This window comes from Tribolium madens, unplaced genomic scaffold, assembly GCF_015345945.1.
Source record: "Tribolium madens isolate multiple individuals breed KSU strain unplaced genomic scaffold, Tmad_KSU_1.1 Scaffold_11;HRSCAF=98;Tcas5.2_LG3b, whole genome shotgun sequence".
Lineage (NCBI taxonomy): Eukaryota > Metazoa > Arthropoda > Insecta > Coleoptera > Tenebrionidae > Tribolium > Tribolium madens.
This window is the reverse complement of record NW_025400975.1, coordinates 1,912,108-1,926,866: the sequence shown is the minus strand read 5'-3', so window position 1 is coordinate 1,926,866 and position 14,759 is coordinate 1,912,108. Positions and strand designations below refer to the sequence as shown.

The following is a 14,759-nucleotide window of genomic DNA, read 5'->3' as shown; positions in this document are numbered from 1 at the left end:
GTAACCTACGCAGAAGCAAAATCCTCATCAATAAAGGGGCGCATGCGAAAGTAAAGACAACGTGGGTGAACTCATTGATAAAATTTCTTTCTGTACTACACTATCGAGACTACCTTTAACCTTAGCAACAATATCACGTACCAAGAAAATTAATGATAAGAAGTTTGGTATATTATAACGTCAGAAATATCGATTTGTCATATTCTTTTTTATTCCTATGTGGGTGTAACTTGTTATTACTTTACTTGGTGGCACTTTAAGCTGTTAAATGATTAAAACTAATTTACCTACTCTAATTAATTAAATGAGCAATGATAAATTTAACTGACGGCTACATTATTTATAAGTTGGTTGATTACCCCTTAGCCACGAAATTAAATTAAATTTTATTCACAATCACTGTAGTAATATGCCAATTCCTAACCTTTTGGAGGTCGAAAAATTCGTTATTACATCCCGTGTTGGGAATTTGACTATATATTTGATTTATTTAAAAAAATATATTATATTCAATATACAAGGTGTTCATTTTTTATTATAAGAGATACGAGGTCGGTTAAATTAAGGCAAAGTTGTGCATTTTTATGCTGAACAATAATCTCAAAGAAAATTTTGTGACGTTTTTAGTTTTTGAATTATTGAAAAAAAACGGAAAATTGTAATTTTTTTTAATTTTTTTTAGAATGATGAGGGCGAAAGTGGGCGGCAAAATTATAGAATAATCTTATTTATTGAAACTGAAAATATTTTGTTTTGGCCAAAAAGTTCGAACAGGTCAATTTTCTTTTTGAAAAATACAAAATTTTCAACTTGATTTAAAATTGTATCTTTGTTTTTTATTGACATTATTTCACTTTTTGGATGATTTTTTTTGAAAAACTATGAAATACATAATACTTTGGTGTTGCCATTTCGCCAATTAAAAAAATCTATCGAACTTGCTAAAAAAATTAGGGGCTTCCATTTTTAAAAAAATGTCGCTACCCTCATTACTCAAAAATCAAAAAAATGTAAAATTTTAAATCAAGTTCAAAATTATGTACTTTTCAAAAAGAAAATTGACCTGTTCCAGCTTTTTTGCCAAAACAAAATATTTTCAGTTTTAATAAAATTGTTCCTTATTTTTGCCTCTCACTGGCGAGTTGGTAAAGTTCAATATTCAAACAGATGTGAATTTAATTTAGTTGGATACCTAAGATGTGGCCCAAAGAAAATTACAATTGATGATTTCTTTTTAAATTAGTAAAACTAAGTAAGTGTTGAGAGATCAAAATAATTTATAATCGACTCGTCTTTGTATCCGAAAAAGTATGTCCTGTGCGTATGTCTGTGAAACGTCAAATAAAATGACAAGTAGAAAGGCAAAATGCCATGATCAAAAAGATGATGATTTTAATAACTAAATTTATGATTTACTTTCAAAAAAAAGACGGTTTTATGATTATACGTCGGCGACTAATTCCAGCCCGTCTTCAGATCCAAAAATGACTAGATTACAAATTATCTTGATCTCTCTTTAGTCGGTGTACCTATATTAATAAGTGTGATTTAAAAAGAATTCTAATGTTTTTATTTAAAAAACTTTAGGTCATAAGGTTTTTATATTAAAATAAATATAAAGAATTAAAGCTTTCGGTGGCAAGTCTGAGGGGGGCCCTGGTCCCCTGGATCCGCCCATGAAATCTCGTAGTATGTAGTTCTCCGTAATTGCCAAACTAAAATTTTAAATTTAAGACTAACTTGAGTTAAAAAATCACGATCATTTGCAGTCACCTTGTATCTTTGTTTAATAAAATTAGTCACTGCTAACAGTTTCTCAAAAATAAAAAACAGGTAGATTTTTTGATTTTTAAATTTTAACGCCGATGTGGAATTTATTTGGCATAAAAATTAATAAGCACAAGACCCAAAAGTTTTACTGGTGTATAGGCAACCAACAATGATACGGTTTGTGAAGTTCAATAATTCTGGGGATGACTATCGAAAAATAGATTTTTTGAGATCAACGAATTTTAAAATTAATTACGGGTAAATCGATTTTTGAAATGATACAATAAATATAAAATAAAACGCAGTGCCTCCACTGTCGGCAAAGAATTTTAAAATTTCTACCTATTAAAGGTATCATACATATTGCTTCAAGTTTTTTGACATAAAATTGAGTAGTTTACAGCGAGTGCTGAATGGTGAAAGTTATTTTTATTTATTTTCAATTAAACCGGAAATAATTACTGTATCAGAACCCACATTGGTTTACTTTTCTGAAGTTTGTAGATAAAATTTTAAATTTACTTGCATAAAATTTTAAATAAAAAAAAAACATGAAGCGATAGTTACTTTCATGAGCTTTCATTCAATTTAATTGGAAAGTATGTAAATGTGGTTAAAATAATCAGATTATATAAAAGTACATATGTATAAACGGTTTTATTCGTAATTATTACTAGTTAACAAAAAAGCAAATCAAATTGTTCCAAATAAATAAATAAATAAAAATCGCCTTCATTTTTAAAGAAGTTCGTTATAACAAAGTTTTGATCAGCCACCTTCTGAATTTAAATGTATTCTCCTTTAATCCCGCTTGACGTAAAAGACATTCTTTGAGATTACTTTGTATTTTATTTTGAAATCTATAATTTCTTGATCAGGAATAACACAAAGGTTTATTATGTATTCCTCAATTTCCGCTGACCCTACTTCGTAATACAGTCTTCTTAGTTCAACCTTAAATGCTAAATCAAGCCTCTTGAAATCCTCAAGACACAGAATTTTTGCTTTTTCTCGCCTTATAGACATTTCATGAAGACAACTTTTCAATGTGTCTTCAAATTTCTCAACAAGTACTTTCTGTTCCGATGAAAGAGTTGAAGTTTTTACGCGATTGGAATATTGTTTGAGGGGACGCACATCTTCGGGAAGACTATTAAAAGGGTATTTATTCTGTGTCATCATCCTTATTGTCTTTCAAACACTTCTTGAGCAGTGCGTCGTATAGGTTTTGCCATTTCAAATTCTCCTTTGTGTTCACTAGAAAATGACGTTAAAATACCATTACAACGGATTAGGTGCCACTTACTTGTTTTTGCTATATTCGACCCAAAAATTGTTAATTCAAAATTCAAATTGAACAACCTAACCTAAATTAAAAAAGCAAGAAGAGGGAACGTCGACAAGTTTAAAAGTGCAAAATCAAAATCCCTAGTTAGTGACCAACTAATACCACAGCGGGTAATTTAAATCAACTTTTACTTTATATTGATTTTTTAGAATTAAATAAGAATTAATTTGTTTGCTTACAAACTAGATAAATATTTCTACGAAACAGAATTCTTTGTCTGTTCCGTACAGCAAAGATGGGAGCAGTTATATTTATTTATTTATTTTTAATTAAACTAAAAATAATTATTATGTCAGAACCGATACTTGTTTAAATTAAAACCTTATTAATGGTAAACATTACTGCAAAATTATTGCTATGTTGAAAGATGGTATATTATATTTTGTTCAACAAATTTCAACAATTATATTTAATGATATTAAATGTTTATTTAATATAGATACATCTAATGTGTAGTTTTAGAGAACTAGACAAAAATATTTTAAAATAATTATATCAAAAAAAAAGTTATGTTTTATAAACACTGGTGCGTATTATGTGTTGCCTACTACTTTGTTAAATTTATTTTAATTTAATTCAAGCATTTTTACTTCTATTTTGTTTACTACTTTTTTGCAACAATAAAAAAAAATAGAAAATAGATAGAAACAATATGAAATACTTGTAGAATAGCGATAATTATTTTCATGAGCTTTCATTCAACATATTTGGAGAGTAAATAAAGATCCTTTTCCGTTAATTAAATATTTTTTTTTAATTAGAAATAAATTATATAAAAAGAGAAAATTTTAAGTGAATTTTGTGTCATTATTTATTAGTGACCGAATGAGGCTAGCAATTGTATTGTATTGTAATAATTAAATTATTTATTTTAATTTTTTTTGACTGTCTTCACATTTTTTTGCTAATAAAACATTTTTTTTAATCGTGCAGTAAAACAATAGATGCAGGCGTTAGCAATTATAGTGTCGTCACTTCATTGTTAATTAATCAAAATGCGTTCTAAGCATCTGTTTAAAAAATTTCTTTTTTCATGAATAGTTTCAAGGAAGTGTTTTCTTCAGTGGCTCCAAAGTGGGGAAGTATGAAATAACTCGACTAAATATGAATGAAAAAATGCAAGCAAATCAACGCTACTATAAATCGATGAGGATTTATTTATATTCATTCACTGCAGTAAATAAACCGTTGAAAGCAAATATTTCAGAATGTGAGAATGCGACTGTTTGATTACCCCTGAAGTGAAAATACAGCTACACCGTGTGAGGCATGCGCAGTGGCAGTCACCTTGCCAATGACGTCATGATATTTTCGTTCAATTCCCGCGCTACGTCTGCTAATTTTAGCGCAGGTCTGGTAGATAGTGCGTTTGGCGTCACGTCGTAGCTAGTTGACATGTATAGGTTCAGTCTCCCAGCCATCTTGTAAAATTCTAAAAGTATGCTTTTTGAGGTGTGTGTTGGTTTTATGGGATTTTAAAGTGACCAAGGGTATTTTATGGGTGAGTTTTAAAATTTAGACCATTTCGTGCATTGTCTGTGGTTCAAATACACTTTAAATTTGGTGTGAAATGCTGAAGTTATGGTCGGAAAGTGTGTCCCTGTCATAGCTTTCACTCCATCCGCAAAATGAAGAAAATCACTGAAAAACCCTCCAATTGTGCTTGAATCCAACTCGGGGGTGTAAGTCTCCAGTTTTGGGATGGGGTTGTTTGTTTGTGTTGCGTTTTTGGTTAGAAATTGTGCCGTTTCTGCGAAACTCGTAGGGGTCATTTTTGCCTGCTCGAACTGTTAGCCTTATTAGGCAGACCTTTGACTTTCGTATTTGTAAGAAAATATTGCTTTTGCAAATTATTTGTTTCCATTTATTTGGGGTCGCGGTCTCGTTTTTTTATCAAGATTTTCACGTTCGACGGTCTGTGGCTTAAACTATCACCGGAAGTCTGCTAATCACTCTTTAAAGGTGTTCGGTTCTTCTTTTTAACGTAGGTATCTCTCGGCTCTCCAAATGACTCATCATCACCAATCCAAGACATTGCTTGAGGTCAATAATTTCAATCAAACTTTCAACTTCATCGCATTTTATTTGTTTTGCGAACAGAATATTCCACTTTCAGGTATTTCGTTACTTTCTGGTTCGGTTGTTCTTTCGAAATACACTCATTGCCATTCTTCCTTCTCTACTTCTTCGAACTCAATTACTCTAATCAGTTTCACCCACTTTGCTTTTTTCAGCCACAAGTTTCTACTCATAAATTGATAATTTTGACTTGTTATCTTTCAAACACCAGCTGACTATTTTTTTGGCTATCCATTTAATACTTTTCATTTTCTTTGTCCGTCTCCTCTTTTGTGTTCAATTTTTAACCATTTTTTTTTGTATTTATTTTTGTATGATGTGATATAATGGTTCCTTCCTTAAATACGTATCTTTTTAGTATAACAAAATTCTATATTAAATTTTAAAATTGCTTTTTTATTAAAAGTTTTTAACCGGGTTGTATTTGTCCAGAAAAAATGTTAAAAGATTTGGAGGGGTGAATCCTTAAGTCAATATAAGAAAAAAAAGTTTCTATGGACCAATGTCCGGAAATGCTTCCTAAGGAGAGCTTTCTAAAAATAGAGAGCAAAAAGTATTTAATCTTTGTACAGATTTGTCAACAAGAAATTACCACCTAGGATTTTAATTTTTAGGAAAATTACGTTTTTCTGTTGTTTGTAACTAGAATTTTCAGAAGTAATTTTGAATGCCTAGGGTTGGTTGCCCCTTGTTGTTGACGTTTACTGTCAACTATCAATTGAGTTACAGGTGACTTAACCTAAATTTTTGACACTAGTTACGATATCTTTTGTTTGTCACTACAAACCAACCTAATTAAATTTATGGCAACCTATTCACGAATATCCTTAAAATCCTAGGGAGTAATTTCTTGTTGATACGATAATACAATTTCCAAAAATTTATATCTGGAGTATTTTTTGGCGCTGAATCTACTACATAGTGTTATGTGGTCAATATATTTAAGGCGGAAAATGTTTCTTTAGAAAACGTTTTTTAGAAAGTTTTCCTACAGATTAGTGTTTGCTGACTAATTTTCTTAATTTTTCTTTTTGAGAAAAATGGGATTTTATTAAACCGTGCACCAACATTAATTCTGAAAAGCAACTCACGCAGTTTTTTTCATGAAAGATAGAGTTATCCCTCTAAAATTTCTTTAGGAAGCATTTCCGGAGGTAGGTTTATAGGAGCTGTTTTTTTTTCTCATATTAATATCTAAGGAATGATCCCTCAAAATCTTTTAAAAAACTTTTTACAAATTTCAAATTGAAACATTACTTATGCTCACTACATGGTGTGTCAGAACTCGCGCCCCAGAGAAAAATTTCAAGCAAGATAAGATACCAGGAAAATGAAAAAAATATTTAAAAAATTCTATCTGTCAAAAATTGTGACATTTATTTTTTGTCATTTGACATTTTGTTATGTCTATTTAATGATACTGATGATCTTGTATATGTTTTTTCATAATTATTTAGAAATGGTACAAAAATTTTGTCAATAACAGCCACAAATAACATTAAACAGAGTTACAATTTAAGATACAGCTTCCTTTTTTCCTCTTCTAATAGCGTGTAGCAAAAAACTTGGAAAATTATTTTCCAACAGAAATAGTGTCAAAGTGCAGAATTTAAACTCTCATAACTTCGAAATTTTTATAGTTAATTTTTTTTTTAACTTGTTTTCCCCGTTCCTGGAGAACAGGGGACGCGAGTTCTGGCGCACCCTGTATATCTGTGAAAATAAGTCATTATTTAGTTGGCAAATTTGTACAGTTTTGTTAATACTAATATTTAATTTAATTTCTTCAAAAAGCAGACTAGCATGAAAAAAAGCCTGTCTTTTCTATATGCCACAAATTTTAATTTTTTTAAATTAATCTTTGGTTAATTTTACTAAAAACCCTCTCTTACAATAATTATTCAGACAACAAACTCCTTTTATATCATTTTTTTTGTAATATAATAGTATGGTACTATCATTTATTCATTTTTATATTATTGTTTTTCGTCATGCCGTTCTGGAATTAATTAATAAAATATTGCTATTATTAATTGATTAACATGTTATAAAAAAGGTTAGGTATAAAGGATTGAGCCTACGAATTTTGTCTTGTTAAAGAGTTTGTAGTTTTAAAGACACAAAACCCAATTTAGACCGATTTTTATTACTCCAATTTTGTTACAAAATAAATTTGAGTAGTTGTGTTATATGACAATGTACAGGGTGTACCAATTCAATAAAATGTGGTAGAGAAATGTTTTCATAATTAATTATAAAGGAAGAAATAATTAAAAAGTTATATCTATTAAAGTGATTGGTAAAAAACGTATTAAAAAAATGGATGTGGAAACGTAATTTGCCTACGCTTTTCAACAACGTATCACTGATTTGGTGCTCTATTTTTTGAGCGGCCCTGTATACTTGTAATAACGTGTTTTCAATTAAATTTAATTAGAGTGGTTTGTGATACTGAAATTTAGTTGGTAACAATGAATATTGTGTAAATCGATGTCAATTTTCTCTGCATTATAGGTAAAATGGATTGAACTAAGTTTAGGAATTAGAGGCCACTTTTACTAAAAATTAAATTGAAGGCACGGAATATCTATGTATATGTATGTATAGGGTAATACACATAACTTTACTACTTTGACGAACTTTTTTAGTCCATGTCGTATGAAATTTGAAAAATGAATTATTCTTCATAATTAGATGATATTTCGATGAATAAAATTTTCGTATTCAAACATTTTCTATATTTTTTGTTAAAATTTTTAAAGAATTTGTAATATTATTGTTAGCCCCAATTGCGTGTTAATGATGAAAAGAATAGTTAATTCTGATGGGGTGTGCTTGTGGAAAAGTTTCTACCAATTTCGAACAAATAACTAGGATAAGAGGAAAAATACAATTTTTTGTTTTAAATGGCACGTAGAAAGTGATTCATTTTTTTTGGTTCTTAATTTAATGTCTGCGTCTTTAATTTGATTTTTACGTTTTGTCCTGGAATGATTTTTTTTTAATTGCCATAAATTGTTAAATATAGATAAAAAAAATCCACATTATCACTTTGATTTTGCTCTTCTGATTAATTTAAATTCCTCTTATAAAGAATTTAGAACAAAGTTAACACGACACAATTGATATTAATTGACGTTGCAGATTAAAAATAAATTAGTTCATTTTTGAGATGTTTCAAGTTTGCAATGTATATTACAGTACATTAGATTCGAATTTATTTTCTTGACTAAAATTCCACTTGATTTTAGTTTCATATCTATATCAGTAGTTTAATCTTTAAATCAGCATAGATAGATAAATTTCTTTTTTCACTTTCTCGTTTTAGTGACAATTTCAGATAAGACTTGATCTAGGTCTTGGATGAACGCTGGTGTTATTAGTAAGATAATACGAGTCGATTGACCTACACCTTGAAGTTTCCATATAAGTAAATGTATTGTGCATGACATTTGAGTGTTGTAGCAGTGTTTTCGATTTTTATTTATTGTTGCATTGAAAGTGATTCAGGTAATTATTAATTGTTAGGATTGTCATAGCTAAACACAATTAATTAATTTACTTGAGGAAAACCGCATTTTTGTTATTATCTCTTAATGAATAAATTATTTTGACTTGATGTAAATCTTTTCGCGTAAGATTCCATGACGTGATTGATTGTTAAACATCAGTGCAAGACAACATATATATTTTTATATTTATATGCCTTGCCACCTGTTTTCGGTTCAAACGAACATAATTAATGGAAATTTCAGGGAGCATTTGTATAAAAGGCAAAAGTTTCGATCTTGGTTTCGATACAAATTAAGCCGTGAATTTTATCCGTTATGTTTGTCGAAGTACATTATGTAGATATTAATGTTGATTTTGTTTGAAGGAAGGAGCCCAAGAACTTCCTGGTAACAGTGTATTATTATCGCGTATCATGTCAAATGTATACAAAGCTGTTGCAATCGATGACATGTTGATTTGGTCTTGGAAATGGTTAGAATTCGAGGAATATGGTTGATTTTAAACGAGTTAAATGATCACGATTTTAACTAATTTATATATTGCAAGAATTTAACTTCCTAGAAATGTGAAGCAATTAGCGATGATGTATTTTGTAGTTGTAATTACAAAGGAGACGTAACGATTATTACGTTCACTGCCTGCTTTTACCAAAGATGTCAAAAGTTATGCTTATACACTTTAGGGTAGTTTCGGAAAGGCTTGTCAATATGGTTGAAATAAGTCAAGAACAGACTTGCGAGAATTTTGTGGTAACTAAATGGTTAAAATATAACTCAAATGTGGAAATTTGTTCCATGCTAGTTTATTTATTTGCATTTGTTTGAAATATTTTAATTAGTAAAATTTAATCAAAAAAACTGTGTTGAACTCGCAACATTTTTCTCTTTATTTATATTCTGTGAAAAACTTCCAGTGAAACTAATAATCATTTATTTAAAAAGGTTTATCGATTTCGTCTACAAATTTAGTTCAAGTTGAATTTATCGTGGTTTCCTTGGTTGACAATGTCATTGACTCTTGCAATTGTTGGTTGCTTGGTAGAAATAGAAGTGCAATAATTTCAATGCAGGTCGGTTTAAATTAATGCATACTGCAAGTTTATTGACGTGGAAATTATAGGATTTGATTTTTTAATATACCTAAACCTAAAACAACCTGAAAGCAACGTCAGATACTTTACAAAAAAGTAAACATTTAAAATTTATTTCTGGTTTCTGAGTATATTAAACAATTTAGTAGTTTTCTTATGTAGTTACAGATTTTTTATTTTGTTTTAAATTTGAGAGTTTTAACGTATCAGTTTAGATTGATAGAACCGATATATTTTTAACGTAAAGTGTTGCGAAACTTGTTTATTTTGTATCTGATAGATGAAATATTTGTAAAGTCTACAGTTCTAGGTTTTGAATTGACAGGTCTCTTATTTTTTATCATACATATGGTAAAAGATCATTGGAATGATAGGTATTCGATAAAAATTTGATGTTGGTATGTTATAAATAAGAAAAAAGTCAAGAAACGACCGTAACATGTATTTATTTCACGTAGTTTATTATACACTTTAGAGATGGAATTTTCTCTGAAATATTTGATTGATTTAAAGCACACACGGGCGAACACAATACTTGTATTAAAATCACTTGTCTGTGGAAGTTAATTTCTATGCATATTAAATAACTGTCAAATGATACAGTTTGTTTTGTTAACTGTTCGTTTCGAATATAATATAGCATATAGTGTATGTGGTTAAGGTTATCGACCTTTATTCAATATATGAACCTAATTATATGACTCACATTTTGCAAGGTTATATATTTTTTATACCTTTAATAATAATTAGAAACCAATGAATAGATGAGTTAGATGCGGTAGCTGTAATCTGTTGAAGTCATCTCAATTTTTAACGTTTCCTAATGTTGATGACTCCAACAATAATGAACATTAAGTTGCATTTGCAGTGCCTATAATAATAATCATTAAAAATAAATAAAACTGAAAGATTTTTATTTCATATTTGATTAACTCAGGGCCCATGGCCTAGTTATAAAAGCAAATGTAAAAGGAATAAATGTAATGAAGGTTGAAATTTCAATTTTTTCATGCACCTACTTATAATATTGTTCATTTTTATTCTCAAGCGTGGAACGTGGTAAAAATTTGTTGATTTCCTAATGTTTTATCGGTTATTTGTTTAAAATATACTCGCAAAATAGTTTTGCAATAACAGTGGTATGAACTTGTAAGAGTTTAAAATGTAATAATGTTTCAACATTTGAATTGTTGACAAAAGATAAAAAACTTAATTAACTATAAATTAGTGGGAGTTGTCTGTAATATAAGCTAAGACTGCTTTCAGCGTTCCTTAACTAAGGATGGATTTAAGGCAAATAAATTTTCTTAGAACGTGGAAGTTTTAACGAAGAATAGTCGAGAAAAGTGGAATAAACTTCAGCTCCGACAGGGCGAGATGTTAATTTTTTAGACGCAAAAAATTGATTTCGTAGTCGTTTTAATGGAATTTAAATTTGAGAGTCACTTTAAAATTGTTTGGAACCGACAATTATTTGGGAGGAAAGAATGCATCGCTCGAAATTCGAAATAAACAATTGTATTGTTGTTATTGTAATAAAATTCACTGCAGTCCCAATCGAAATTAGCTTTTTGGTTTAATTTACATGAGGTTTTTACTCTAAAATGTTTTCATTGTTTTTACGTTATTAATGTTTGATCGATGTTGCAAGTGTGTTTCTAAATTTTTAGAGCAGAGAGAATGCTGTACAACATGTTTCGATGCACTAAATCGTTTAATTACAAAATACACACTAAAGGTATGTTCTTTGTAATAGCACAGTGTTGCTAATTAAAATACATCACATGTCTGAAATTTATCGATCAACAATGAAGTAAGGTGATATAATTTTAGTTTATATTTTCTAAAAATAAGATTGTCGGTTAAAAATAGCTGAGGCATACATATTTTACTATGAATGCGTCAATAAAACCGATTTTTATAAAAGCTCAAGTTGATAGATGATGTCGAAGTTCTTTTTTAGTGAGAAAAATATCTGAGTTGAGTACCGGATAAATTAAACCGCAGTTTCGATAAAATGTTTTCCTTTCTAATTTCGGTAGAATTGCAAAAATCACTTTCTCTCATTGCGTGACGTTCTTTCAATTAAAATTACACTTGATATTTTTGTAATAGAAATTGAATTAATTAAGAGTTGGAGTAATGTCACAAAAATAATGAATTAATTTTGCAGAATGAAAATTAAGTGGAAGTCGTGATAATCACGCTTGTAATTGATTAGAAATGTAAATTTATATGCTGATTGTGACTATCCCACTGCGTCTATAATCGGTAATATTTCTGTAGTTGTGCATCATATTCAAATATTTAATTTTTGTTTTTGTTTAGGTAATGTGAGCTGGAAAGTACGATAGTCAGTGGGGACAATGTCGGCAGCGATGCGCTCGACTCTTCAGACTGTCCCCGAAAGTCTGGAAGTGACCAAAAACGCCGACCCCACTAGTAGTGCCAAGACGCCAGTTAAAGTTAGCTCAGATGCCAACAAGTCATCCCGTTCTTACAACTATCACACACCTTCATCGACAAACAAGGTAAAAATCAATTCAAGGCGACTACAAAGAGGAATTTTAACCAGACGACTGTCCTTAAATGCCAATTATTGAACTTGAACTCTTCATTAATAATATTATTCAAATGAGAATTTATTCATTTGCATAGTGCAACTTTGTCGAAAGAGAAATTTCGAACAATAACTGAATAAAATTCCTCTTTTTGTATTTTTGTATCATAAATTGTCGCAACTTCAGCGAGCACATTTTTGTATTGTTTGGTGGTGGGGGCGTTATGTTGCATATTGCCAAAGCATATTATGCATTTTATTCGCTTTTATAAACTTTCGAATGGAATCTGTACAGTGAAACGAAGGAGTTTTAATCTAATGAAATAGAGGGCGCTCTACAACCTTATTCGACTAGTGAATGTGATTGGCCTTTGAGAACATAAAGTAATAGAATTCGGTAAAGGTTGAGTAATCCTAATAACAAACACGGTGTATATAAAAGATTAAATGATAAGTCTTTCCGTTTTCTTACGTTTTTTCACGTGATTATGCGTGTGAATTATAGATAAGTTGTTGAAATTCTTATTTTCATTATGAATTATCATAATGGAAAAAAATTCTTTGGGAATTTTTTATTTTTTATAAATTATCAATTTATATTTGACACTGTTTTGACCAAACTTTACTTAATTAATATTTATTTATTCAATAAATCAGTAAATTTATTTTGTCTCCTATATTCCATTTTTTTGTTACAAATTTGTTTACAGTTTGTGTAGATTATATTCAACTTGTGAAGTTATGTTGGCAGTAATGAATAATGTAGAAACAGAAGATATGATGGAAAAATTAATCAATGTCAATTTTAAAATGTCAAAACTATGCAACACACAATACATCACAATCTTTTCACACAGAAACTTACTTTTTATTTTAGTTATGTCTAAAAGATTTACTTACTAAAATGCATTAAACTTCTGTCGGTTAATTTTAAAGAGATAGTTTTTTTGAAAATTTTTATAAACAGAAAAATCGTAGAAACTTGTCGCAAAAAATCCGAAATTTAGTTTCCTAGATGTAAAATTGCTTCCCGAGCAGGATGCAAAATCGCTTCCCGAACACGATGCAAAATGTCCTACGATGAAATTTCTGGTGATTTTTGGTCGATTTTTTAATATTTGAAAAAATCAGAAAAATTAATTGATCTATTGGAACTTTAATTATTTTATAATAGAGAATCTTGAGACTAGCTAAATTGTATAAAACGTGTGTCGGCTAATTTTGAGGTAAGTTTCTATTATCCAATGTTGCCAACTTCATTTCCAAGTCATAAACCACTTTGACCAGAAAAACTGAACGCAAAATGCAGGATTCTTACATTGATATATAGTAGAATAAGTAGCGTTAGAGTAGGCGGTGATTAAAGTCCTTCAGGTGGCAATCCTGATTTTTGACATCAAATGTCAGCCGAAACTTTGACAAGTTTGCGTTTTATTCCTTTTGAGTGAAATAATGTTCACTTTAGAGCAGAAATTTTTTTTGCTGTACAAGATGAAAACGGTGAATGGTCATTTTCACTTTCAGTTTGTGTAGAAAATTTCCAACCCAGACTCCCACTCAATGTGTTGCCAACTGTAGAATTTAATCGACGCCTACTCTAATTTATTATTTTTTTTTGATCACACGGTATTAAATATAGTTGTCTTCAGAGTAACTATTTTAAAAGAATTAATTGGAGTTTATCAAAACCGAAATTAGAACTTCAAACACTTGTTTTCAAAATATAAATGTTCTGTAACATCGAATTTTTGTAGACTTGATACGTCTTTAATTAAAATAATCTACAGATATTTGCTAATATTTTCGTAAGTATTAAAACGTTAATTTTGTAGAAAAAAATGTTTCGAAGACATTCATTTTTAGTACATCACAAAGTGCTTGTTTAATAAATTAGCACGGGATGGAATTACAGTGAAAATTCATACGCATTTTCCGGCACGTTGTGTACTAAATTCCGGGTGGACGTAGGACAGGCTGGAAGCACGAATCTAAATCAAATATGTGCAGCTTGTGGAGTTACGCCTGTTGTTAACAAACAGCTTGCGTAGCAGTTCCTCTTGTTCCCTATTTGCCTTGGAAATAATTTCAAGTATGTAGGTTTAATAGCTACGACCCGGGTTAATTTATAAACGAATATTTGTGGAAGGGCAAATAAGAAAATTTGATTATTTTCTTATATCAGTTTAGTATGGAAATAAGACACGAAAAAATTAAATTAAATTCGCTTTGTTGGTCATAATTCATGATGTCTCAATGATTTCGAGTCGTTACACAACATTTATAGTCTTAGTTTTATCTACCCTGACATCTGATTCCATTATGTTATAAAAAGTTTTTTTTTTATATTGAAACACTCTCATTTTGATCTTTTACTGTTTTACGTGTCAGTTGACACTTAT

At 29.6% G+C, this 14,759-nt stretch overlaps 1 protein-coding gene and 1 long non-coding RNA gene across 12 annotated transcripts in view; one reads left to right on the top strand and one right to left on the bottom strand.

Annotated features, from left to right (window-relative positions):
- Positions 1 to 2,412: 2,412 nt before the first annotated feature.
- On the bottom strand, positions 2,413 to 3,185 carry LOC123005499. The gene is made up of 2 exons (XR_006412757.1): positions 3,077 to 3,185; positions 2,413 to 3,027 (listed from the first exon to the last, which is right to left on the bottom strand). It is a non-coding gene; the product is annotated as an uncharacterized LOC123005499 (long non-coding RNA).
- Positions 3,186 to 4,463: 1,278 nt separating this feature from the next.
- The window catches only part of LOC123006968 (serine/threonine-protein kinase MARK2-like), a 37,436-nt gene continuing 27,140 nt past the window's right edge, over positions 4,464 to 14,759 (top strand). For 9 of the 11 annotated variants that reach the window (XM_044401993.1, XM_044401984.1, XM_044401951.1 and 6 more), the window contains exon 1: positions 12,199 to 12,331. Coding sequence is in view for 2 of the 11 variants with exons in the window: in XM_044402033.1 (XP_044257968.1) it covers positions 12,167 to 12,331 (165 nt within the window). In the remaining 9 variants the exon portion in view is untranslated. Of the gene's footprint in view, positions 4,620 to 11,973; positions 12,072 to 12,128; positions 12,332 to 14,759 lie in introns of those variants that run through there. The other 2 variants (XM_044402041.1, XM_044402033.1) reach the window with 2 other exon arrangements.